Raw genomic sequence first — 24,879 nt, 5'->3', positions numbered from 1 at the left:
TTCTGCAGGGAGGAGGAAAGCTGGTTTAGGCGGGGTGGGATGCTGACAGCCGCTCCAGCTGCCCGAAAACCCCTGTGGGTTTGCACAGGGGCCAGCCTGGGTCCCAGAACTTGCAAACAGCGTAAGGCACGATACAAACCCCACTCAAATCACAGGATTTAGGTGGGCTTTGGATCAAACACACACTCAGCTATTGGTTTTGTGGTTCCAACGGCCTGCTTGCCCCCGGACCCTAAACAACACCCCGCCCCCCCCCAGGAAAAAAAATCAAGCACGTGTCTCAAGAGCAGGGGGGTTGAGGCCTCGGCTTAGAACAAGGGTGTTCTGGAGAGACTTCTCAAACAGGCCCTCCGTAAGGTCTGTCGCTTGCTTTTAAAACCAGGCATTTTTCTGGCACCTGTGGACCTCTGCCAGTATTTACTTTGAATCCACGGAGTTCCCACGAGTCTGGCTCAGGCTGGAAAGCCACCCTAGGAGGAAGAAGAGCTCCGAACACTGAGGAACCCCCAAATCCTGGCACCCGGGGAAAGGCAAACCCCAGCCACCCAACGCTTCCACCGCGGCCCTGGGCAAAGCCTCTCCCCCTCGCTGCCAGAGCCGGCCGGGCGGCGTGGGGCACGCTGCCGGCGGGGGCCCCCGGGCGAGCGGCCGCGCTGCGGGCTAGGCACGGCGCGGGGCGGCGGCGGCCGGGCCGAGGGCCGGGCTCATGAGGTTCTCGGTGATGTAGGCCACCAGGAGGCAGATGAAGACGAGCATGACGCAGATGGAGCCCCCCACGGCCGTCATGGCGACGACGATATCCCGCATGGCGGCCGGCTCCACGCGGAACTCCACGCACTGGGCGGGCGGCGCGGGGCGCGGCGGCGCGTAGCGCGGCTGCAGGCAGAGGCGGTAGCGCACGCTGCCGTGCGCCTCGGGCAGCAGGTAGTCGCGGCAGGCGGCGCCCAGCTCCACGCTGTCGCAGGGGAAGCGCGTGTAGGTGCCGTCCCAGGAGCAGTTGAGCGCGAAGCCGCGGAGGCCGGCGGCGGGGCGCGGCGGCCCCCACTGCAGCAGCACGCTGCCGTTGCGCAGCACGTTGGCCACCAAGGCGCCGCCCGGCGAGCGGTGGGCGCGGCAGGCCCGCGCCGCGCACTGGAAGCCGCGGGCCGGCGTGCGGAAGCAGAGCCGCCCGTCCGCCGAGCCCTCGGCGCCCACCTTGTAGGGGCACCACGGCTCCTCGGGCCCGGCCCGCCGCGGCGAGGCGGCGGGCGCCGGCCCGGCGGCGGGCGGCGCCCTCAGGGCGGCCGCCGACGCGCCGAGGCAGAGCAGGGCGAGGAGGGGCGGCAGCAGGCTGGGCATGCCGGCCGCCGCGGCATGGAGCCGAGCCGCGGTACCGGCGGAGGGCGGCGGCGCCCCGTGCGCCGGTTATAAACGCGGGCTCCGCAGCCGCTCCGCCGGCCGCCAATGGAGAGGCGGCTCCGCCGTTAACTCTCGCTGGGCTGCTGGGCAGCGCACGCAGAGCGCACCGGCCCCGGCCCCGCCGTGCTCGCGCTGCGGGCGGGGGGGTCGGGGGGGCCGCCGGGCTCAGCCCCCCACCCCCAGCCCGGGGGTTGCGGGACGCGGGGTCCGGGCGCTGCCCCGCCAGCGGGGTCTCGTAGCCCGCAGCGATGGGGGCCGGGGCAGGGCTGTGCAAAGTTAGAAGCGCCCCTCCAGCTGAAGCACACCTCCTTCAAAGAAATAGGGGGCAGGTGGATTTTTTTTAAAAGGTTATGTGGATTTTTATTTTATTTTTTTTTAAAGGGTTATGCCTGCAGACCTCGGCTGCTTTAACCCCCTGGGACCAGAAACTCGGAGAAACTCTACAAGGATGTAACATAGAGGGAGAGAGACATGAATCCCCCAGCAGGCCAGCAGATAGCAGCAATAAAGCTGTGGGTCTTCAGTGTGCACTCGGCTGGGAGACCAAAGGTACTCCGCTTGCTCCTGTCTTCCAAAAAATGCCATTTTCTCCTCTCTGCGGCAGGACCAGCCCCCAATCCATCCATCTGATCTCGAGCCAGCTGCTCATCTTGCAGCACAGAAGAGGGCTGAAGGGGACAGAGCAGGGCTCCATCCTTGCATTACACCAGAATGCTTTCTTCTGAACGACCTTGAAAGGTTTACGCTACAGACTTGTCAAATTCAGAAACAAAAGATCTCTAATGAAACAATTATAAAAATACATACTTAACCAAAGCACTACGGGGAGGTTTTTTGAACAGTTAAATCTGTAAAAGCTGCTTTAAGTCCCATCTTCTGAATTGCAGATTTCATTCTACACAAAAAATGGTGTGGGTCTTTTTTTTTTTTGTTTTGTTTGTATTTTGGTCAGGTTTTACAGTGTGTCCTATTCTAGTTTTTTTAGCAGAACATAAGCATTTGTCTATATTTAACTTGCAGAGTAGAACAATTACATTACATCGTTAAAACCCCCAGAAATGTGCCTTAACACGTTGGTGTAGTTTTTCTTCATTATATTACCTATTTGGGAATACAAGATCTACAGATTACTATGTAAGTTTTCCTTAAAAGTGTTTATTGACTTATATAACTTTAAAATAAAAGAAAAATAAGATTTTGAATCCTATTTTTATTTCATAGCCTAAACAAAAAAAATCGTACACCTTGGATTTCATTGAAGATGTTACTTGAATATATATATATATAAAGTGTAATTTGCAGCAGTGTGGAACTTGTTTAGTTTTCCAATGCACTGAAGGTCAACATGAGCAAATGGTCTTGTATCAGGAGATTTTTTCCTGTTTGAAAGACGTGCCTTTTTCAAATATATGGTTTCTTAAGGAAATCTTTAAACATAATTTAACAGTGCCAAGTGGTATCCTATAATTATTTCCACGTCTAGTTTTAAACCACATTTATCACTGGGGGAGAGGGTGTCTGCTAGCCTATAGAAAGTTGCTAGAAATCTCTTGGTAACAAGAATTATCAGTAGGAATCAATGAAAAAATAGCATCAGCATAGAAAAGGATGCTAAAGCTTCAGTAATGGCTGCTCTCCTTGGGAAACACTTGGTTATCACAGAAAATAGGAGGTGCTGTGCTGCTGAAGGCACTTCTTGGTGGCTGAGGCAAATCTACCTGTGGAAGTTCCAGCTAGGATGCAAAACTGAAAATCTGACAGTCCTTCCTGAGAAATGTGTGGGTGTTCAGGAGATGGCTGAAACCAAACCAAGCAAGTTTTGCCTCCTTAAACTTCATGCAGTTCTCCTAACTACTATTAAGAGCAGATTGCACTCCAGAGCTGTCATTGTTTCAGTGATCAGGGATGAGATCTGGCACCAGCCTCTGATGTTGTTTATGGTTTGCAACGCACTTTGAGTTCTTCTGTTGAGAGATCCAACAGAAGGCTCTGGCATTTGGTATAGGAAAGGAAAATGGTTGGCACAGGAGTGAAGACACCTGGTTGCATGTGCCAACATCACTTTGTTCTGGACTTGAATTCCATACTTGAAGTTGTAGAAGAGGGGAAAAAACAAGCTAACCAGAGATACCTTGCCTCATGGAAAGCTGTGGAAGCCGCCTCAAATGTCTTTCCCAGAACGACTGCCAAAATTACCAGGAATCTGAGTAGACAATCATATTCTTCCCTTTGGTTTCAAGTCCTGAACCTCCGACTCATGCGAGGCAGAAGTATACCTGCACACTGACTTCCATTTAGCCATTTACATATTATGATCAGAATAACTGGTTCTGCAGTTATAGGCTGTTGTTGTTGAACAGAACAGTGAACTGACCTAAATGATCACAAAAGCCATTGAGTATATCCTTGTGCCACCACTGTCATCCTCAGACCTTTTGGTTTCTAGGCATACCCTTGTACTGGAAAACCCTGGTCTTCTTTGCAACAAGACATCTGGATAAACACACATTCCTTTAATTTCCAGCTTTTCTTCAGACACATGAACATAAGGATACAGAACATCCCAACCCCTGTCAGTGATACTCACACCTACCTCATCTCTCCCATGTGTATTGATAGTCTCTAACGCTAAAGCAGCAGGGAGTTCAGCAAAATTGGCAGGCTTCACTCCAGAGGTGGTCAAGTGTAAAACCGCACTGAGAGAGATGTGGGTTGCGGTGAAAAGGCATGCATTATTGCAAGGTGTGAAGAAGGAATGAGCACTGAAGGGTCTTCATTCCCTGGCAGGCCTATACTCCATCAGTCTAGGTTAGACTTATATTTAATCCCCAAGTTCTACAACCGCCAGTCTCACCCAGACTGTATAGAATTGGAACAGCAGTCATCCTTAGGAACAACTGTTATTAAGCAAGTCATATGTAACTAGAAATGAGGACATTCTTGGTTTAGGGATGTGCAGACAGTTCACCCCTGCAGTATGCAAGGGTTTAGGGCATTTTCTCCTCCAACTCCTTCAAATTTCTTAGAGAAAACGCCTCATTAAACTCCTATTAGACTGTCACATTTTAACCTCTAGAAATGCCATGTAAATGAATGAGCCTAATAATCCTGAACAGGTTTCCAAGTAAGAAATGGATTACAGAAAAGTAGGCTTCATCAAACAGATTTCATTTAACTGATCAATAGGCATATGTTTTCCTCATCCATGCCTTTATTTGTAAGGGCACAGAATGTACTGTTAATTCTCATCATCTGGCTAAAAGATGTGGCCAAACCACTTAATACTTTGACACCACGTGAACCCTGGAAACATATTTGTTTGCAGAAATCTAATCTACATCATCTTGCTGGAGCCCAAAGGAAAATAAAGAGCAATCCATCAAAAAATTAGTAACAACGCTACAGGTTAACTACACCTTATCCTGCCCTGTGTCCTTTGGCCTTGCACTACATCTCTAGGCAAAAGACAATGATTTACGCAAGAGACAAGCAAAACCACATGCTTTGGCATGGTCAGTCTGCCAGCGCTGGCTTCATATGAATACTTTGTCTCATTGTTTGCTCACTTAGTAATCCAGCTGTTTCTTAAGACTTTCTTCTGTGCCAGCCTGCAGTAAAGCTCAGCCTGGACTTCCCGTGTTTATCACTTCAACAGTTTGCCACTCGGGCAAACCACTGTCATTTGCTTTAAGCTGTGAACCCCCAGGCAGCATATCAAAATCTGTAACATCCCATATTGCTTTACTGGCCTTCAGACAGGCCCACCACCACATGTTTTCTGCTTTTCTGGTTCTCCACTGGGTTTATGCTCTCCTGTTCCACCTCCCGTCAGAGGAAACAGTGAACTAGTATTGAAATGGAGGCAATTTGCTACAGGCCAGACAAGGAAGGACTAACCGCCCACAGCTAACAATTTATGCAACACTCTACTAATTTTAGTCTCGGATACAGCCAGGGCAGACAATCCCTAGAGCAGAGATGCTTAGCTCTCAGCTAAGGGCAGCAAGCGACATATGGCTGGCTAAAGCATTCTCCTAGCAGGGAGCTTTACATTTAGGGCTGAGTTGCTACAGTTCCCTCCAAGTCATAACTCTGAGGATTACTCATCCTAGACAAGCAAAAGCAGAGAATTTGCCTCCTAATTTAGATAGCTCCTGCAGTCTCTCTGAATCAGCATGCAGCCTCACCCCCACCGGGGTTCTATTTCCAGCACTTGATTCACTTCCAGTAAGGTCTGAACTTACGTACTCTGACAGTCACAGGCTAAGCGAAGCATGGAAGAGGAGTGAATGAAATTCGGCAGATACCTGTACTATGCATCTCACTGGGGCAGCTTGGGCATGCAGGTTTGAAGCTCATGCCACAGACAGTGTCGGTCATTGATCCTGCACTGAACTGTGAAACCATGACATCTTACCAGCCCAGCTGAGAATTGGATGCATTTTTGATCAAGATGCATCTGAACCGATAACTGCAACTCCAGCTAATCTATTCTGAACATGCTATTTATAGCGGACAGTGGAGGCTGAGAAGTATTGCATCATACAGCAAGGTTAGCAATATAAAGCACTCATGCAGCATTAACCATTTCAAGTCATTTTGGATATCTTAAACCCTGTTACAGTTTTGCAGTGAGCTCCTTAGTGGGCTACATGAGCAGCTGTGGCACTTGGTTAACAAACCTTTTCCTAGAATACCTAGAACAGCCTCTGGCTGCTGTTCTGCCTCCGGCACCTTTGCTTATTCTGTCCACAAAGACACCGAGTAGTGCGAGTATAGAGCCCCTAGAACAGCATTTGTCTTCTCTGGAGATCTGCGCTGAGGCCTGGATACCTCTGCTCTTAAAACAGGCTATACTAGGGAGCAACATAAAGTGGGAAGATCAGAAAACTATTTATAAAACTGGGGGTTTGCTGAAGCTGTCAAATGAAATAATTTATATAGGAGTTGGACCACTCTCAGATTTCGGACCCAGGAGAAAGCTGGGAGAAAGAGAAGAAAAGCAGTATACAGTGAATGCTCTGCAGATCGAATGCTCCTTTCCAGACCCGAGAAAGCTCTTCTCATCAGAAGTGGTGGGTTGCAGCTGAACTGCTGCTGACAGCTCTACAGCGACCACGGCTGGGGTGCTCTGCCTTTGACTTCCTTAGCTTAGCCGAGATAAGGTGGCTAGGCATGGCTGCAGGTAGAACTCTGTAGCCAGGAGCTTTCTTGACTCCTGTCCTCCCAAAAGCTTGTATCATCAGCATTCACCTGTAAGGAGTTTGGTATTGTTCAAAACTCTTGCAGCGAGGCTTTTCATGGTCTCTGTGTACACATGCATCCCCCTCCAATTTCAGCAAGCAGCAGGTCAGGTCTGTGAGGTCCTAACTATGTGATTCTATTGGGCTCCATAATAACCAGCAGTACCATCCTGCTGTAAATCTAGAAAGGGCAGCATCTGGAAAAGCAAGATTTCTTGTTGCTTCCACACAACACAAGCAGAGAGCCAACCACATTAACTGTTCCAGTCTACCACAGAGTTAGACTTGCACAGCTGATTGTGCTGGTAAGAAACACCAGGAGAATAAAAGCAACCAAAAAGTCCTATGACATGTTAATTTCAAGCTCCATTAGAATCAGTGGAAGAGGGGAAGAAAATAATCAATACTGCCTGAATGAAAAAGACCAAGCTTATTGGGAGATAAATATTGTTTTTCCAAGTGTCTAACAAAACGTGCCCCAAAACAAGGGATTAAAAAAAGCTTAACTAATTCAAATAGGGATCAAAGATCTCTTCTCTGATCTTTTATCAGGTCACGACATTCAACCACAACCTGTGTTCAATGAGTGAGGTTCCAGAGTCCAGGACTTCTGACATGGTGATAAGGAAGTAAGAGACAGCTCAGATGCATGGGTCTTACGCAAAGTAGGAGATGTGACAGCTTTGCCCTGTTCATATGCCTAAACCAGGTCCCAGGCTTTGAGATTTCATGATTAAGCCCATTCTCCTTTCAGCTGCCTCCATTTAAAACTTCCAGGGACTCCAGGTGACTCATTCCTTCTATCTGAGGTCAGGCAGCATGTGTTTTAGAGACTAAGCAAAGCACCACAGATTTCAATCTATTGAATCAACAGAACACTAGAAGTACCCAACTCACTGATTAAAAACCAGACCTGTCTAGATGGAGCAAAATTTATCTTAGCTCTCTGTCAAATATTAGGAGACTGGAAAGAGGCTGAAAAGGATGGAATTGCATTAGTCAGGCTCCACATATTCCTTCATCTACCATCACGACTGCTCTTCCTTACTTCTCCCTGCTCCTGTGCACCAAATCTCATCCTCAGCAAGCCTTTCATGCTTGCTTGGGAATCCTGAACAATCTAGGGCACCTAGGGAGGTGCCAAAAGCTAAGTGTAGGTCAGGAAGGTAGGGAGGGGGTCTGGGAGGCAAATGCAGGCTGGGATATGCTCCGATATATTCTGCCGTTAGCCTGAGGAGGGCAGAGAGGGACAGCTCTGCTGGGATGCTGCAGCTGCATCACGAATCATAGTAAGGTCTGAGCAAACACACCCATCACCGAAATGGATGTTTGCTCCCATCCTGCTGCTTGCATTTGAGAACTTTAAGCAGTGGATAGTTTGGCCATTGCCATATTGTCTTCATGTCCCACTGGGGACCATCCACACCACCAAAATGCTACACAAAGTAAAAAGAATATCCCATCAGAGGGACTGGCAGCTGCGCCATGAAGTGCTTCATTCACCACAGCTGGCAACCTGCAGAGGTTACGGCAGGGTTGCAGTTGTTTCTTTGTGTGGCAGTCCCTGCCACCGTTGCAGAAGAGCCTGTCTTAGCTGAGGCCAGCCCACATCTCCAGGAACCCAGGGTGCAATAACAACATCAACACAAAATGCACAGCATTAGACGGGGAGGCTCCAAGCCCAGCAAGACAGTCACAGCTCAAAGGCAAGGAAAGGAGGTTCTACTACAGGGTTCTACTCCGAGTCACTGGGAAGGGTCTCTGCACCAGGAGGAGGATCCAGTCATCCATATACACACATGCACACACAGAGGCTGGCACACGGGGTCATTTCTGTTGCTGCTCATGGATAAGTATCACCCTTGCATTACTCCAGACAAAAAGCAGGCTGACTTCCTCTCCACCTTACTCTGATGGGTGCAAAGGATATTTTAAAGAAACACTACCGAGCAAAATATTTTATGAAGGCAGACTCCTTTGTATTAGCAATCAGTCGAGTAAGTCCAGGGACCAGTTCAGGCACCTTTCCACTGCCGAGAGGTTAAAAAAAAAAAACAACCAGAAAAACTCTCCAGCTTGGGACGGGATAGGGAAAACAAGACACAATAAATCAAAAAGTGCTTCTAAGAAAAGCAGCAGGGTAAAATCATTCCTACAGTCTGAGAGCACTTCCACGCTACTGACCAGAGAGGCAGCAATGGCCCCACACACGTAGATGTAATGCACATCTGCAAGCACCCTGCTCAGTGCCTGCAAAGACAGTTAACTCCTCCTGCCTTTGTCTGTTCTGGGCAGTGTTTAATACAGGAGCCAGTTCCCAGGAGGAGTTCCCATCCCCTCATTCTTAACGTATTTCATTTTCCTTCAGCATCTTTCAGTAGTAGTCATTCTTCTTGCCATCAGCTCTCTGTATATCTGCATGGTCCTTCTGGTCTTGGACAAGTTCCAGGTCATCATTGTCATCCACCTCACCTCCATGATCCTCCTGGGTGCAGAGGGAACAGCCAAGAAGGAAAAGTCAGCAAGGCCTGGAAAAGGAGACCCTAACTAGCAGCACACCATGCTGCTTCTGACTACAGCTGTTCTACCATACCAGCCCAGCTGGGGAAACTCAGGAAAACAGGGAAAAATCCATCTCTGCCAGTGATCTTTAGGTGTCATTGGCAAGCCACTTAGCCAAGACACAGAGGTAAGAAACGTGCGGTGCTATGATCAGCCTGTTCATTTTAAGCAAAGTTAATATCTTGGCATTACTATGCAATTTCAACATCTCAGCTTGTTGCAACTGCCATACAAGTAAAAGATATCCTACACCCACCAATTTCAAACTGTGTAACGAACCCCACCCGTGATGTGCAGCAGCCAGCACAGACTCTATTGGCACTTTTAGGTCCAGCTATCCAGTGTACAAGCCAGGTTCTACAAACAGGGCCAGGATAGCTCCTGGAATCAACTTTGCTCTGCCCACCCCTTATTTCCCCACTCCCTTCATTCCCAGCAGGCAGCCCAAATCCTTAATTCCTCAGCAATCATGTTGAAACTGCAGAAAAAGCCAGCAGCAGCCAACACAAAGGGCAAGGAGAAGATGAACAAGACTGGAAGAGGATCCTTCATTTCTACCTACGTGAGTCAGAAGGCACCAAAGCAATCCTCTCTAGTACTCATGCTCTCAATCCTTGGTGGCTTCCAGTCTTTCTCCTAGAGGAACTGCCAACCTGTCACTGACTACAGTAGTGCTGGGGCTCTGAGACACAGCGATAATAGCTGTTTTCAGCCAGAGGCGGCAGTTGCTTCCTGGCAACTGTGGCCCAACCAACACACCACCTCCCACATTTGCCTCACGAGTGGGATGTCACATTCTTCTGCTACTCGCACTTCTGTGTGACTTGCTGGCTGTTAACGCAATGACCCTTCTCAAAGCACAGGTGTAGTTCTCCCCAGCTCTTCCACAGACACAGGCTAGACCCAGTAGGACCTGTGCAACAGACTACAGGGCTCCCAGTGGATTTCTCACCACAGGAATAAACCCAGGGTGATGCTTGGAGAAACACATATCAGTCTTGCCTAGCTGCACCAGCAGAGTTTGTAATTTACCCCAGCTGCTGCTTGGTAAGCATCTTACAGCTCAACTGCTGCAGATTGATGCAGAAAGAAATGAGGAGGGGAGACAGAGCCCAAAGGGCACTCTGAACACCTGAAAAAGAAAAGGGAACAGAGGTAAATGGGCTCCAGGTTTACTCTGGAGACCCACCTCACTGAGCAGGCAGAGACAAAACTGAAGTCAGTGCTCACATCTGGTTTCCTAACAGCTGAGTAATGCTCAGCTTCTGGCTACCAACATACCCAGGTAACAATCACACCAGAGAGGGAAAGAGAAAGAACCTTGGTGTCGTACAATTTCTTGCTCCTGATCTTCTTGATAGTCATCCATTGGGTCTTCCCTGGGCTTGGCAGGTCTGTCAGAATCCTGAAAAATACAGAAAGTCAGACACTGTTTAGAGTGCCCCAGCCTACTTCCAGCCCCTGCCAGGGATACAGCTTTCTTGTGTTAGAGCCCAGGTCTGGAAGACTGGGCTACAGCTCAGGAATCAGGGGACAGCAGAGAGACAACGAGGCAACCCAAACGCCATTTGTACTTTCCCCACCCAGTCTCTCTTCCCACCTGCTGGCAGCAACCACCCAGCTCCTTCCACCACGGTGAGAGTCTCTCCTGCAGCAGGAAGGTCCCAGGGCTAGGGCCCTTGCACATGCTGCTTTTGTATCAAGTCCCAGGACTGCAGGCAACCTACAAGTTATTTAGGGAAGAGCTTTAATGAGCACAGCACAGCCCTATCTGAGAGTCAGGTATGTTACTAATTCTTTCCACATTTTCACTAATATTAAGGAGGTGTTGCTGTGCTGGTGCCAATATCTCTTTCTTGTTTGATTTCATGGGCCTGGATATTATTTTTTTTTTTAAACCTCACTATTAATCATGATTTTAAAGCCTGACAGATAAAACACTCCTTTTTAAAACAAGCAACACTCAGCTGCTTGTCAAAACAAGCTAACATTTCCCTGATGCAGAGTCTGGCTTCAGACAGCAAGAAGCACTTTGCAAAATAAATTGATTCCATCTGCAAGCAGGCAAACAAGGAGGCAGAGTTCTCACGTGTTGTCATTGGTGCCAAGAGCCTGCTGCATACCCATCCCAGGGACAGTAATAGCCGCAACAACCAGACCCCGAGCACAGGCCCATATTATTGTCTCTGGTTTTGGTCTCTTAAGTGCTTGGAAAGATACAGCCCCTCTGCAGTAACAGCTGTGGTGTGGGCCGTCTCCTCTTCAATGTCTCTCCAGCCACGTAGGTACTGCAGACGCCGGGGCTGACTTCAACAAGCAGAGAGGACAGGGCCAGAACAAGTTCTGGTACCAACCAACCCACCGATTCTCACTCAGGAAGAGCTTTCTCCTGCCTGCTATATCCTTGCAGTGGATTAGGGATCCATCCAGGAACATGATGGTTTCCTTTGAGTCCTTTAGCTCTCTGCCTCCCCACGTTCATAGCTGGGGATCCCTCCCTGGCCCCTGCTGGTTGCCCTCATGTCAGTCACCTTCAGCGGCTTCTCCTTGGACTCTTCTTTCACGCTGGGCTCCTTGAACTTCTCCAAACCTCCCACCTTCTCTTCAAAGTCAGGTCTCTCCAGCTCAGCTTCCTCAAACTCATCCTCACCTTGGTTATTGGGATCCTGGGCCGGATCTGCAGCATCATCTGGCATCTGGACAAGAAAAGCGTCTTGTGAATACCAGCAGGACATCCCCTTGGAGACAGAGGGCTTGCTGCCTTCACCAGCAAGCAGGAAACACTGGCTTATAGCACTTCAGTCACACCTCTCCAGGCACATTAACAGTTCTAAAACCAAAACCCCCAGTGTTCCTTATCCCTCTGAATCCCCCCAGAACCAAGGAGTTAGGAGTTGCATGTTATATAGAAGCCTCTGGGAAAGCATCAATCTAAATGAAACAGCTGGATTCTTACTTCAGAGCTAGGGTTGCATCCAGATGACAGCACTACTTACCATTGGTTCCTGGACAACAGTCTCTTTCTGAGAATTCAGGTTCTCCTCTCTCTCAATCACTCCCGCATCTGCAAGGAAAAGGGACAGTTATCACCGTACTCTCTCAAAAGTCAGTGTCGCCAGTTAAGATTCCCACCCTTGGGGAGCAGCTGTATTAACTGCATGCCAAGTAGGGATCTGTCCCGACTACGCCGCGAGGCAGGCAACGCTTTGTGTGTGTTTTCAGAAGAAGAATGCTGCTTCAGTGCCATTTGCAAGGGTTCAGGGCAAACTAGCACCGTGCTCCTACAGCTGCCAAAACTGTTTCCTTGTCCCCATGGCCAGGGCACAAGCACGTGTTGGAGCATGCCCGTAATTACTGAATGATACACATAGGATAAAGACAAAAAGCAGCTCTGAATTCAGCCCCTAATCTATATTAAGATGCATCTTTCCCTCATGCCACAGCTAAGTCTGGGCAGCACCTATAGCAGCAACCCAGCCATGCCACCAGCCAGAGCGTCACTGGGAGCAAAACTAGACCACGGCAGGTCAGTGTGGCAGTGCCACCTCCGCCTTCATTGGGACACTGCTCTGACAAGAACAAAAGGCAAGCGGCCTGTGCCAGGCAGGGGGACGGTCAGGGCAAGAGGAGAGTACTAATGAGAGAAAAATACAGCTTTTGCTTTCAGCTAAGGGCCTAATCCTCACCCCAAATTGGATGTGGCTCTGGCACTTATCGCTCTGTTTCTCATCACTGGGGGATGAGTGCTTCTCCTCGGAACATTCCCCACTGGCCAGCAGCACAGCCAGGGCTGTCGAGTCATTACTTCGGTTGTTAATTCCAATTAGGACACAGAGGTCAAGGGCTATTGGTCTCCACACTCCCTTATACCTGCCATGAGGCCTTTTCTTTGCAGGGTAGAATTCACTTTGATGTGAACCAATTAGTTCAGTCCCTCTAGGGGGACTTGCTGAAAATCAGGTCAGCAAAACATGAAACAGCAGCTAAACATAGCTGTGGGAAAGCACAGGAATACCGAACCTCCTCTCCAAATGGGCATCTGTACGCACATTAGCGGATACGTAACTGTTGTTCCAGAGGGGCACTTCATCTGCACAGAGCGACCTGAGCCCATAGCCTGGGAGGAAACCACCCATCTTGGGTGATTTCAGCCCTTTGATCCAAGATTCACTTAAAACCACTGACCTTCATTTCTGCCCCATGACATCCTGCCTCTGTTCCAAATCCAGAGCCAAAATCTACTGTCAAGAAACCAGGCTGAGACTATCTTTATAATATTTAATAGGATGCAAGTCAGCATTTCAAATGAGATCCTCACAGCAGCCTCAGTTCCCAGCTTCCCTGCCTTACTGCGTTCAAGACCACAGCAAAAGCTACATGAAAAGCCACCTACTTAGGCATTTTACCTCAGCCTAGCAACATACAGAATTAGCATCAGTCATAGCTACATTTCAATGTCTCTTTTTGACACAGGTAACTAGCTAGCTTCCAGATCTTACAGGTTATTTCCACACGTGCAAGAGAAATTGATGGCAGAGTCTGTTCGCAGCAAAGAAATCTGTTTACAAAGTGTTCACACGGTATATCCTGGCCCCTTGAGCACAGCGGAACATCTCTGCACAGATTCGCAGACTGGACTGCTCTCCTGAAAAGCCCATTTTAGCTCTCCGGCTTACTGTAATACATTTTTGATGCTGTCTTTATCTGCTTCCAAAGGAAGTTTGTAGCTTCCCACTTACACTCAGACATACAGCTGCAATCAAGTTAACCTTCCCTTTGTAACTGGACCTATGGAAGTGCTCCAAGCCCTCGCCCACGCACTGTAATTTTCTGAAAGGTCTAGTCATTTTACAGCTGTTTTCCGTTTCACACAACACAAAGAGTTGTTTAATTGTTCCCTCATTTTGCCACTCACACATGACTACCATTACAGGCCAACTGATAAACCTCACCTGGAAAAGGAGGCAAAGAAAAGATTCTGCCCTCACATGCATGTTTCAAGGTGTGATGATGAACTTTACACCAAGTCAAATGTTTCTCCCAACCGGTTATTAGCCAAGTGAGTCAATGCACAAGGGTCTGAACCGATCCAGACCAGAAAACTGAGGAATTGTAACACCCTGTTCCAAGAGCTGGCCTCCCACTGCCCAAACGTAGTTACTAGACTTTACATACTGTAGGTGCTCTGTTGGCCGACCGACAAGTAAAGCTAGCTGCTCTTGAATTTATTTGCTTTTATTCCCCTTAAGGAGAGTTGGGAAATTTTCTACCTTAAGTTAGAAAACCCACTTCTAAAAAAACTTAAATCAATTCCTATGGGAGACCGAGATCAAGTCTTGCAAAAAACAGTGACATTTTCCCCATCACTCCCATAGGAAAGAAAGAAGAACTGACTGAACTTACACAGATTTTGAGTCCGCTACCTTGGAAACGTGGGAGGATGTGGGACAGCAGGAAACAAAACCAGAAAACCGTCCAGGCTTTTCCTTTCACCAAGGACAATAAAAGCACCAGAATTTTTCAAGAGTTGTAAGTTTTTCCTTTAACACAAGCAGAAAGCTTTTCTCACTCCCCACCTTGATTAGCAATAAATTAGTACTGTACAGCACAAGGTTAGAGAAACCATACCCATTTCGAGTTCCTCATCATCTGTCCTTTCCTTCTCGCCTTCCTGATCAGCTGTCTGATGCTCTTCCCCTCTCCTCTGACTGGGTGGCTGTGGGCTGCCTTTCTGCATCTCTTGCCCAGGCTTGGGGTCAAAATGAAGGCTTTTTGGGTAACTGTGCGCTTGTTCTTCATCCATCTGGGCATTCACTTTGTTAACTATGTCTTTCCAGCTGCAACAAGGGTACGAAACAAAACAACCCCCCCTGCCTCAGTATATCAAGAGATATTTCATAATATTTCATAATGGCAAGCAGAGAAAAAAAACCCACCAAACCTCAACATGCAGAAGTGTTCTGCTGATTTTACTTTTTGGCAAAACTAGCAGATTGCATTAGTTACTGTGATATCTACTTGAAACAGAACATTTAATATGCCACATAAGTACAAAATCAGTTATGTTTTATAAACACAATTTATTGTAGAACTGCTTTAATATTATTCATATGATACAATAACATACCCGCATAGCAATACACTCCAATTCTAATTAGATACTTACTCAAGCCACACATACCCAAGTACACAAATCTAAGTTTTGAAAAAAATATCAAAACCATAAGTCCTCTTTATTTTCCCAACTGTATTTAAAATGAAGATGCTACTAAAGAAACTGGAGGATTTTGGCCTATAAAGGAGAAAAAAACCCCTTTCAAAACAAACAAGAAAGCTGCAATACAAAATTTACAGTTTCTGTTGTCTGATAAATTTGTTTAAAGCTATAAGTTCTTTATGAAGCTTTGCAACTGGGACGGATACTGGTATGTTTATACACAGCATCTGTTTATAAAACTCTTACATAGCATGCATCTGGCCCCGGCACAAACCCAAACAGTGAAAATGGAACTAGCTGAAAGAAAACGTTCACATATTGTTTTGATCATTATTTTTTTTTAGGTGGACATGGGAAAAAGTGTTCCATTTCTTCATTCAGTGGGGAAACCACATTCCAATAGGATTTACTGCTTTTCCTACCACCACCCCTCAAATGTTTTCATCCATCTACTGACTGAAAAATCAATTATTTATAGATAGCTTTATCTGTGAGACTCCAGGCAACCCCTTTCAGGCAGCCGTAGTCAAGAATTCCTTCCTCTGTAATGGTTCCACCTCAAATACACTTCTCCTGATGTCTACATCAATACCTATGTCAGCTGCCTCCTTAACAGAAGTGCCTGAGAGGGACAAGTACTTGTCAAGGTACATGACAAGTATATATATCAAGGTATATGACAAATGCAACACGGTTTTCTTTAATGATTCTCTGCCTGCAGCAATAGCACAGCTCACGTGGATACCCAGCCAGAGGCTCAGCAGTAGAGTACTTGGTAGCATTACGCCATTCCACCGCACGGGAAGGAATTGGAGGTCAGAGGAGAAACGGGCTGTCTTCACGTTAGTGTGAGTGAACCCCTGAAAAGCTCAGAAGGCAGGGCTGTCTCACAAGGAATGTTTTCTTCCCAAATATCCTTACTCAGGGACACCTTCAGGAACATAGAAGGGTAAAGGAAGGGATGAAATCTCAGTAATAGGGACTCTCAAAGAGACCAAAACAAGAACTTTTAACCTAAGTTACCACCCGTGTCAAGCAGGATTACTGCTTGGTCTAGCCGGTCGTGCTACACCAGCCAGCTGAGGTTTAAAAGCTGCTTAAAACATCTAAGTTTTTAACTGCTGGGGAAAGGACACTGGCCTTAACTTTAGCAGCTTTTTAAAGCCAGCATACTACCACCACATGAAACTTGCAGTAAGAAAAATCAGAACCCAGCCTTCAGCTCAGATTTCCCCATTATAAAGCCATCAAAATGGAAACCGGCCATCCAGAGCTCATCTAGAATCTGCTGGTCTCAGCCACCCAATGCAAGAGTTCTTGGCATTGGATGCATGGCCTCTTTTGTACTCTACTGCGGTTTGATACTGTTCTTGGCATTGACACCTTCTGGAGAAAGTTGGTTTATACACTCCTTATCACAAATCTCACACAGTGTAAATAACAGCCTCCAGCTGCTCAGTAATTTCTTGATGCTAGATCCAGGAAAAGAAAAGCACACCAAACATACCATGATCTCTGTCCTTGCAGAAATCATTTGCCAAACAAATCCAACGTTTGCATTTTCTGTTTCACAGAGGAGTGATGGTACCCTCTCTAGACTCTACATGACCGAGGAAAGGCCATTCTGCCATCAAAACTTCAGCCCTCATCTTCAGTTAACCCACACAAGTCCCTCCCTGTAAAGAGGCAGAATATCCTCTGTGCTGTTAACTCTGTGTCCACGCAGATATTACCTATCAAAGCAGTATGGAGAGGACATTTCCCTTTAAAGAAAGGCGAAAAGCATAATCTCTGACCTGGGAAGATTAAGGGTTACATGAACAAACAAAAATGGCAGAGAAGAATGGGTAGGATCAGGCTGAATTTAGAATGAAATCCAGAGGTCTCATAAAACAGAACTTAAATCTTGTTTGCTCCAGTAAACTGAGCAGATATGACCCGAACGCACACAGGGAATAAATAAATTAAATGAGGAAGGCACTATTTTCAGAGTCAGTTTTTGGATTATGGCCAGACTTTGATGAATTACAGCCTCAGAAAGACGTTTTCTTCCTTTTGCAAAACAAACTGGTCTTCTGTGAGTGCTGCCGAGACAGTAAACAGTTTCGCCTGTGCCTGTACCGCACCCAGTACAACAGGATCCTGGTCCCTGACTAGACTCCCAGGTACTACAGCAATACAAGTAGCATGCTGTAGGAATTATCCATCCTGTTACCTGCATGGAATGGGTAGGTCCATGCCATTCTCTGAACCTCTGCCCTTTCCAAGGGGCTCCTCTCCCCAGAGCTCTCCTCTCCCGTTTACCCCAAGAACAGGTCTGCAGAAAACAGTCCAAGTTGCAGGGAATTTTAACACCAAGGTTTCAACTAAGCTTGGAAGATCATACCAGTTCCATGTCTTTATTGTAAACCCTGATCTTTGTATTGATACGGTCGAATTGGTTTGACTTCTCTAGATGGAGCTGAAGTTGTTACCGACTACATCGAGTGCAGGCAGGCAGGAACATAGGCAAGACAAAAGCCTGGGCTGTCTGATGGATTCTGGTTATGTCCTCATTTCTGGCATAAACTATTGCTGTAAACTGTTCTACCCATTCTGGATAAACCCCACTGTTTGGGGATCACAGGTCTCAGACCTCTCTGACTTTTCATGTCCTAATCAGGCTCTGTAAAGGAAAATCCCTAGCATACCTCAGAAGTGCACTGGCAACAGGAATCCAAGCTCCATTCCCTGGGAGGAAAGAGAACACGGAAGAGAGAATACAGAGTCTGGGAATTTGTCTTTGCCCTAGAAGCAAAACCAGAAAAACTCTTAGTACCTAATTGGAACTGGTTGCCTGCTGCTTCTGGATTACCATATAACCTTGGAGATGAGAAGCTTTCAGATCTTCAAGGTCTGGTTGTTCCTGCAGAGCTTGGCAGCTTACTGATGAGTGGAAAAAATGAGCAAGTTGCAGCTTTAATATACAACTTAATGCCTCTTATTTATAGAAACCGAAGGAATTTTTAGCCACCCTTGCTGCTGCAGATGGGTCGCTTCCATCATGCAGAATTTCTGCAGTTTGCTAAGCAAAACAGGATATTTAAGTCACCGTCACTGAAAGGGAGGAGATTTCTTTAAGTCAGTTCAGACTCCCATCCCACCCTCTCCTCTAGCTAGTAGGAGGAAATCCACGCTGACCTGAGCTCACTCAGCAGTAAATTCCTCTTTCTCCCTCCTCCCCACGCAAACACTTTATCAAACAGCTGAAAATACAAAGGCAGCCTGCAGAGCGTGCACCAGTAACGCAAGAGCCTTTTGTTTTGTTTTTACCAGCACAGCACCCACAGCATTCTGTGCATTCAATCACACAACATTGCCTGCAACACGATAGTCTTCTGCTTCAGCAGAGAAAAAGATCTGGCAGCAACATTCAGCTACAGGAATTAGATGACAGTGAAACCACTAACTAACACTTTCTTCAACCATCTTTCAAGTAGAAACCACAATAAACACAGGAAAAGACAGACCAGGGACAAGCCTGTATGGTACCTGTCAGCCTGAACATTGAGAGTAGAAGAGAGTTTTGTTCCACCAACCTTTGCATTTGCACCTGTTTGTTCCCTGTAGGCTGGTGGTTCTCTGGCATCTGAGGTTTTTCTGCTGCAGAGGGTTGTTTCACATCAGGCAGTGGCAATCCAGGAGCCTGGCTTTCCGCATTGCTTTTCACCTGAATGCGCATCACCATCTTTAGGTCCTGCAGAGAAGATGCATACGCTTGGGATATACGCAGGCTCCTAATCCTACCAGATACCGACAGATCTCCCGTGCACTTGGGCAAGCCTATGGGCCAGAAAACCCTTTATCAAGGAACAACAGATCCAGAAGTGCTCCAGAACAAATCCACAGTCCTATCCAGCCAGCCTGCAGTAAAAGAGGTCCTTCTTCCACACAGCCAAGAGGAAATAATTTGGATCTTATGTGACCTAAGCTTGTCTTGGGTAGGTGAAATCTCCAAGAGAAGAGGAACAACAAAACCACCTCTAAAAAAACTCCCCCACATGTTGCTATTGTAAGAGTTACTGTAATTATAGTCTAACCACACTGCAATTATTGTCATTTTTTTTGAGAGAGATCTGCTTTCCATAAGCTCACTCTCAAACACTCCAGGAGACAGGGGAGCTGCCTTTACAATTTACTCTTTGCAGGTCCAGTAGGATCCAGAACAAGTACTCTAGCCCGTTCATCTGAGCCCAGCCATTAAACCACAAAGTCTTAAAGCCTGGAAAAGCCTGCAAGGAAGGAGTTCAAAAGCAAAGTCTAAAGGCACAGGAGTCTGAAACCTGAGGCCAGGACAATTTCCACATCAGGGAAGCAGGATGCACATACGAGTGTTGTTACAAATACCATAGTTTTGAGCTTCAAAAGCAAGGGCTACGCAAAAAAAGCAGCGAGTGTGCGGAACTTACTGGGTTCCCATTTGGTAGGCTGTTCATGGTCCGGGTGAATCGGATCACACGGCCATCCCCACGTCTTGCTGGCCAGGCTGGCACGGCATCTGGCAGTGAATTGGCATCTTGCAGTGGGGCTGGATGGGTAAAGAGCACGTTAGCCTGTGGCCTTGGGCCGTCGTTACCGTACGAGTTCTGGCCCTGCAGCGGAGGGCGATCTGCCTGCTTCTGAACCCCAGAGATTTGCGACGCCAGCGGGTTCCCAACTGGGCGATTCTCCTGATTGACTGGAAAAGCCTGCAAGGAAGAAGGGACAAGAGCAAACTCTAAAGGCACAAACTCAGCTCTCTCCAGTTCAAAGCCCCTGCTGAAATCCCACAGAAGCCCTGGAGAACTTTCCTCCCCTGGGCTTCCTCCCCTTACCTTCTGCCTCACGAGCTGCAATGGGCTGTTGGCTGGCACCACGGGCTGCTCCTTCAGCACCTGAAACTGCTGCTGCCCCTTCCCAGCTCCTCCTCCTTTGAAACTTGGCATCTTCTGTAGCGCTTCCTTGAGCTGCCTGAACTCTTCCATCTGGGCCTGAAGGGATGAGAAGGGGACAGAGAAACCTCACACAATAAACAGGGTTAAACAACTCCTTGCTGAGAACAGTCACTCTTTTATGGCCACTTGTTCAGCACAGATATGCTACTAAAGATGATATATATTTTTATATATATGAAAGGCTGGAGATAATCCATCACCATTAATGACAAGCCCAAGCTAGTTAGTCTTCAGCTTTCCCTCCAGACTTCATGGATATTCTGTATTCTCCCTTTGCCATCTTGCATCTTATTTTATTGCATACTTTTACCCTGGAAGTGCCAACCCAGGACACCGATTCTTTGCTCACTGCTATTTAGCGCATGAGCCATTGACATAACTCCTGCCTTTGCACGAGAACTGTGTCCTGGGTCTTGTTAGGTCCTCCTCTGCCTCACAAGCACATACTTTCAGGTCAGCTTGGTTTTTTTTTCTTCCTGTGGGGCCATTTCTCCATGGACACGCTCATCTCAGCAGGGCTGACAGTAATTGGCATAATCCTATTTGACAATTCAATTTAATTTGCAAGACAAATGAAAATCGATTCTCCTGGACTGTTAAGCAAATGCAACACTTTTCTCTCTACTGCAGCTTACTTCTTCCATCTCCAACCCTGAAAAGTAGGGCTTGAAAAAGCTACTCAGGAAAAGCTCACCACTCCTACCCTGGTTATTTATTGGAAAGTGAGGGGGGAGAGCTTTTTGTATACTTGCCAGGGTGCCTGGAAATGGACCAAATTAGGGACTGGGCAGAGTAGGAAAGCTTCCAAGCAGCAAGGAAAGTTTTAGCAGGAAATTAATTCCTGAGTAGGCTCTGTTGATTTCAATTCTTCCCCCTGAAATTTGACCTTAAAATTAACATTAAGAAAACCAAAACAAAACCCAACAAAACCACTCAGCAAAGCTAACACAAAAGGAATGAGGAAAGGCAAAGGAAGCCAAGAACAGTTCACGCGCTAGAGCTCTAGCTAGCAGGAGGCTGCTTGCAGTCAGAACGAGCCAGATGGAAGCAAGATTTGCACCCCTCAGAAGCTTGTTAAGGTGGTCAGCCTAGAGGGAAAGAAGCTTTAGACCAGCCTTAACGCACAGACTCCCACATGCTGTTTGCACCCCGTCACAGCAAGCTGCGCGTACACCACCTGATGCCTCCGTGCCTCGTTTTACCTGGCAGACTAACTGATATGACAGCTACTGCAGGCTGGGCTGTGAAACACGTTAGAATCCTTGGAAAATGAACATGTCTAGAATGCAAATTGCTCCTCTAAACTTTCACCTGCCAGAAGGAAGCAAGATCAAGAACAGGGTACTTGGTGCAAATCGACACTGCTATGAAGAACTGCAGTGGGGATAAAACAGCTGGGAGTCTTTGTGGTGTCTGCTCCAATGTACAGCATCTCACCCCACTGAAGGCAAATGCAATTCCATTCGCCTTTGTATTATGAAACACTGACCAGACACCACAAAGGACCGATCAGAAAACCAAACAGGAAGCTTGAAGATTTAATACTAGCCTCATTGTTAAAAAGATCCAAAGTATTTTCTGAAATCATTGGGACCAACCACTGCCACTTCTGTGAGCCAGAAATAGCAGTCAGACAGATGGCTGGAGCACAACTTTGTTACACGACTGTCTGGTACCTTCAGAGCAGGGAGCTGCGTCGTGTCTCCCACACGCAGGGCAAATCCTTTCACTCTTGCTCACTCTTAATTTTGGCAAGAAATGACAGCCAGCTGTTTCTTGCAAACTACTTTTCCCATGGGTCACAAGACCGAAAGGGCCAAAAGTTAAAACTGGCAGCACGAAAGCTGCCACCATGTTTTCCAGTCTGCAAGCACTTGACTTTGGAGCCTCAACTGTATCTAGCCCAGGTTTGTTGGTTTGTTGTTTTTTTTTTTTTAAAAAAAAGTGTTCAGAGTATGTCCTAGTTTGCACACTTGAACTGCTGATTGCGTTCTCTAATGCAGCATGGTTAGTTGAACAGCATTTTAAGGGCACTCTGCTGAAGAGTAACTCAGGACTGGTCCTACAAGGTGCAAATGCACTCAGCAGCGACCCAGCAAGACAGTAGAAATACATCATGACAGACAGAGGACCTTTGATCAACTGATATTGACCCAAGCTGTCAATGGCAGAGGCCCATACAATTGGAGCCGATGTTCTCAGTGTTGCTTGAGAACAAACTGCAGAGGAGTGACGTTGGCAGCTACTTTGAAAATTTGGTCAGGAGGCCTGAAAATAGAGGCTGAGATGCGATTTCGTAGCAGGAGGCGTGAATGTAGGCTTGCCAGGGCACTGGAGCAGCTCATAATCACATGCTGTTTCAGTGCCTGGTATGGGCTTCCTGGACTGACCCCCGTGGAGACTGAAAGCCTTTGCTTAGTTTCCGACAAGAATGCTGCAGGCGCATCCCTGCGGAGAATCCTGCCGGTCTGCCTGAGCCAGATGGAGGAGCAGGGTGGGACAGCAGTTCAGGGGTAAGTCACAGTAATGAAGGCAGGCAAGTCAAATACACTGATGGTCCACCCGAAACCCCTCAAACCACACCTGACACGAGCCAAAGAGCTGTCAGACAGCTGCTTGCAATGCCAGTAACCTGGCCTTCCTGCCTGGAGTGACCAGTTTTCCGTGCAGTTTGCCCTAGAGCCACTTAGCCCCTGCTATTTTGTAGGGCAGATCAGGCCAGGACTCCAAAGCAATCTTTTAGAAATCAAAACCCACTCCCCCCTGCACCTCTAGTTCAAGCTCAGCATCTAGTTCAGGGAAAGAATCAGTTGTCAACAGCATGTAACCACAACTAGCTCCTTGCTTCTGGGCTTATCCTATAATCCAAGGGACTGCTTGACAGAAGGCTGCTAATTAACAACAGAAAAGGCTAATTCATACTGTGACGTGACTTTTACAGTGTATTTACAAAGCTGCTCGTGTCTTGGCTCAGTGCAAGAGCCTCAGACAGACACTGTAGAAACACGAAGTCCTCCCACTTTTCCCAGCACACCCTGCTTGCTTTCTCCCTTCTCCCAAGTCATCTGGGGGCTCCCAGCTTCAGCTGGCACCAGCAGAGTTCTGCGAGGTCAGGACTCCCAGTGTGCTGAAGAGGCTCACACCATCTTTGTAGCACGAGCACCACGTCACCTCCATAGCACCACACGTCTCGACAAAGACTTTGGTTTTTTCCCCTGCTCAAGACCACTTGCATGTCTGCTCTGGCCTCTCAAAGCATCGCTCAAATACATATTACCAAACTTAACTTTTTAACATAGCTCTTTAAATTTTTTATAGGTCCCCCTCTCTAAGGCTTCACAGGGAGATGCAAACAGGGACCTTTTTGCCAGGGTTGTTGCATATTTACTTGCAGTCCCAGCAAGCTAGGGAAGGCACCTCTGTGTTGCTTTTTCTCTCTGCAATTAATTTTATAGGCATAAACAGAGGCAATTAATCATCATTTAGGGTGGAAGTATTTGAGACACAGGGAAGTGACAGGAGGCATTCCAGGGTTGGGATTATGCTGGTTCATGCTCACTTGAACCACAGAGACTTGTGTAGCGTACCTGTATTTTCAGCCACTGGGACAGATTCCAGGCTGGAGAATTTTACTTGCACAGAATGCATCTATACTACCAGCACCTACCAGCACTGTTTTAGGCAACTCACCACACTGGAATACAGCTGATAACTAGATTTATTATCTAAATACCTGATGATGCACCCAGAACCCGTAAAAGTTCGTCCCATGTGGCCACAAACACCCCCTTGTTGGTTACCTGCGCATTAAGGAGCTGAGAGTGAACTTCCTGGTGGGCTTTCCGAAGCAGCTTGCTCTCTTCTCTGAGTTTAAAGACTGTATCTGCAAGAGAAGACAACATTTGCCTATGAGAGCTATTTCTGGAGGTGTAGTATCTCTCTTCCTTACCATAAATTCCTCTTGACCTCATAGATCTCTCCAAGCCCAGGAATTACAGTGAAGCACTAGCTAGGGACTAGCCACACTGACAAATGTGAATCATCATTCCAGCCCTCGGGAGTCCTGCCATCGCAGGAGCTTCCTCCTCTTCTGGAGTCTCTCTGCTAACGATTGCTATCGGGTCAGGCTCTTGCTGTGCTTGCTCTCAGAACTGGGTATTTGTTTAATTTCCCTTATCCATTGCAGCCGAATAGCAGAGAGAGCAGCGAGCAGCAGCCATTGCCCCTACCTGCAGTAACTGGAAGGTTGAGAAACAACTACCAGAGGGGTCCGTCCTGTCTCCTGAACCCACAGCAGAGCCAGCAAGGAGGTTCCCTCCTACCGCACAGAGAAGCTGCCTCTTGAAAGGATGGTACAAATAAACACTCCCACAACGTGCTTAAAGAAAGCGATCACAGCACAACTTAGTCCTGAGGGACATTTATTTCCGTGCTGTTAAGTAGCAGCCTTGTGCCTTGCAGCCCCCAGGTTGGGCTCCTTACAAGC

General features: G+C 47.4%; 2 protein-coding genes across 3 annotated transcripts in view; both read right to left on the bottom strand.

Annotated features, from left to right (window-relative positions):
• Positions 1–651: 651 nt before the first annotated feature.
• FNDC10 (fibronectin type III domain containing 10) lies at positions 652–1,941 on the bottom strand. Its single transcript, XM_056331528.1, has one exon. It carries the CDS (start codon positions 1,336–1,338, stop codon positions 661–663), a length of 678 nt encoding a protein of 225 aa, XP_056187503.1. The 5' UTR covers positions 1,339–1,941; the 3' UTR covers positions 652–660.
• A 6,657-nt stretch (positions 1,942–8,598) lies between these two features.
• LOC130145964 (Golgi integral membrane protein 4-like) overlaps positions 8,599–24,879 on the bottom strand; it is a 36,134-nt gene continuing 19,853 nt past the window's right edge. Inside the window, exons 6-14 of one of the 2 annotated variants that reach the window (XM_056331527.1) lie at positions 24,194–24,276; positions 20,274–20,429; positions 19,869–20,147; positions 18,999–19,156; positions 14,832–15,040; positions 12,200–12,267; positions 11,735–11,899; positions 10,524–10,608; positions 8,599–9,126 (exon numbers count right to left, since the gene is read on the bottom strand). In XM_056331527.1, the coding sequence (XP_056187502.1) occupies positions 9,110–9,126; positions 10,524–10,608; positions 11,735–11,899; positions 12,200–12,267; positions 14,832–15,040; positions 18,999–19,156; positions 19,869–20,147; positions 20,274–20,429; positions 24,194–24,276 (1,220 nt within the window). In that variant the 3' untranslated portion in view covers positions 8,599–9,109. The remainder of the gene's footprint in view (positions 9,127–10,523; positions 10,609–11,734; positions 11,900–12,199; positions 12,268–14,831; positions 15,041–18,998; positions 19,157–19,868; positions 20,148–20,273; positions 20,430–24,193; positions 24,277–24,879) is intronic. The other variant, XM_056331526.1, reaches the window with a different exon arrangement.

Source organism: Falco biarmicus, chromosome 3, assembly GCF_023638135.1.
Source record: "Falco biarmicus isolate bFalBia1 chromosome 3, bFalBia1.pri, whole genome shotgun sequence".
NCBI classification, from domain to species: Eukaryota; Metazoa; Chordata; class Aves; order Falconiformes; family Falconidae; genus Falco; species Falco biarmicus.
Note: the sequence above shows the minus strand (reverse complement) of the source record. Positions and strands in the feature narration are given on the sequence as shown.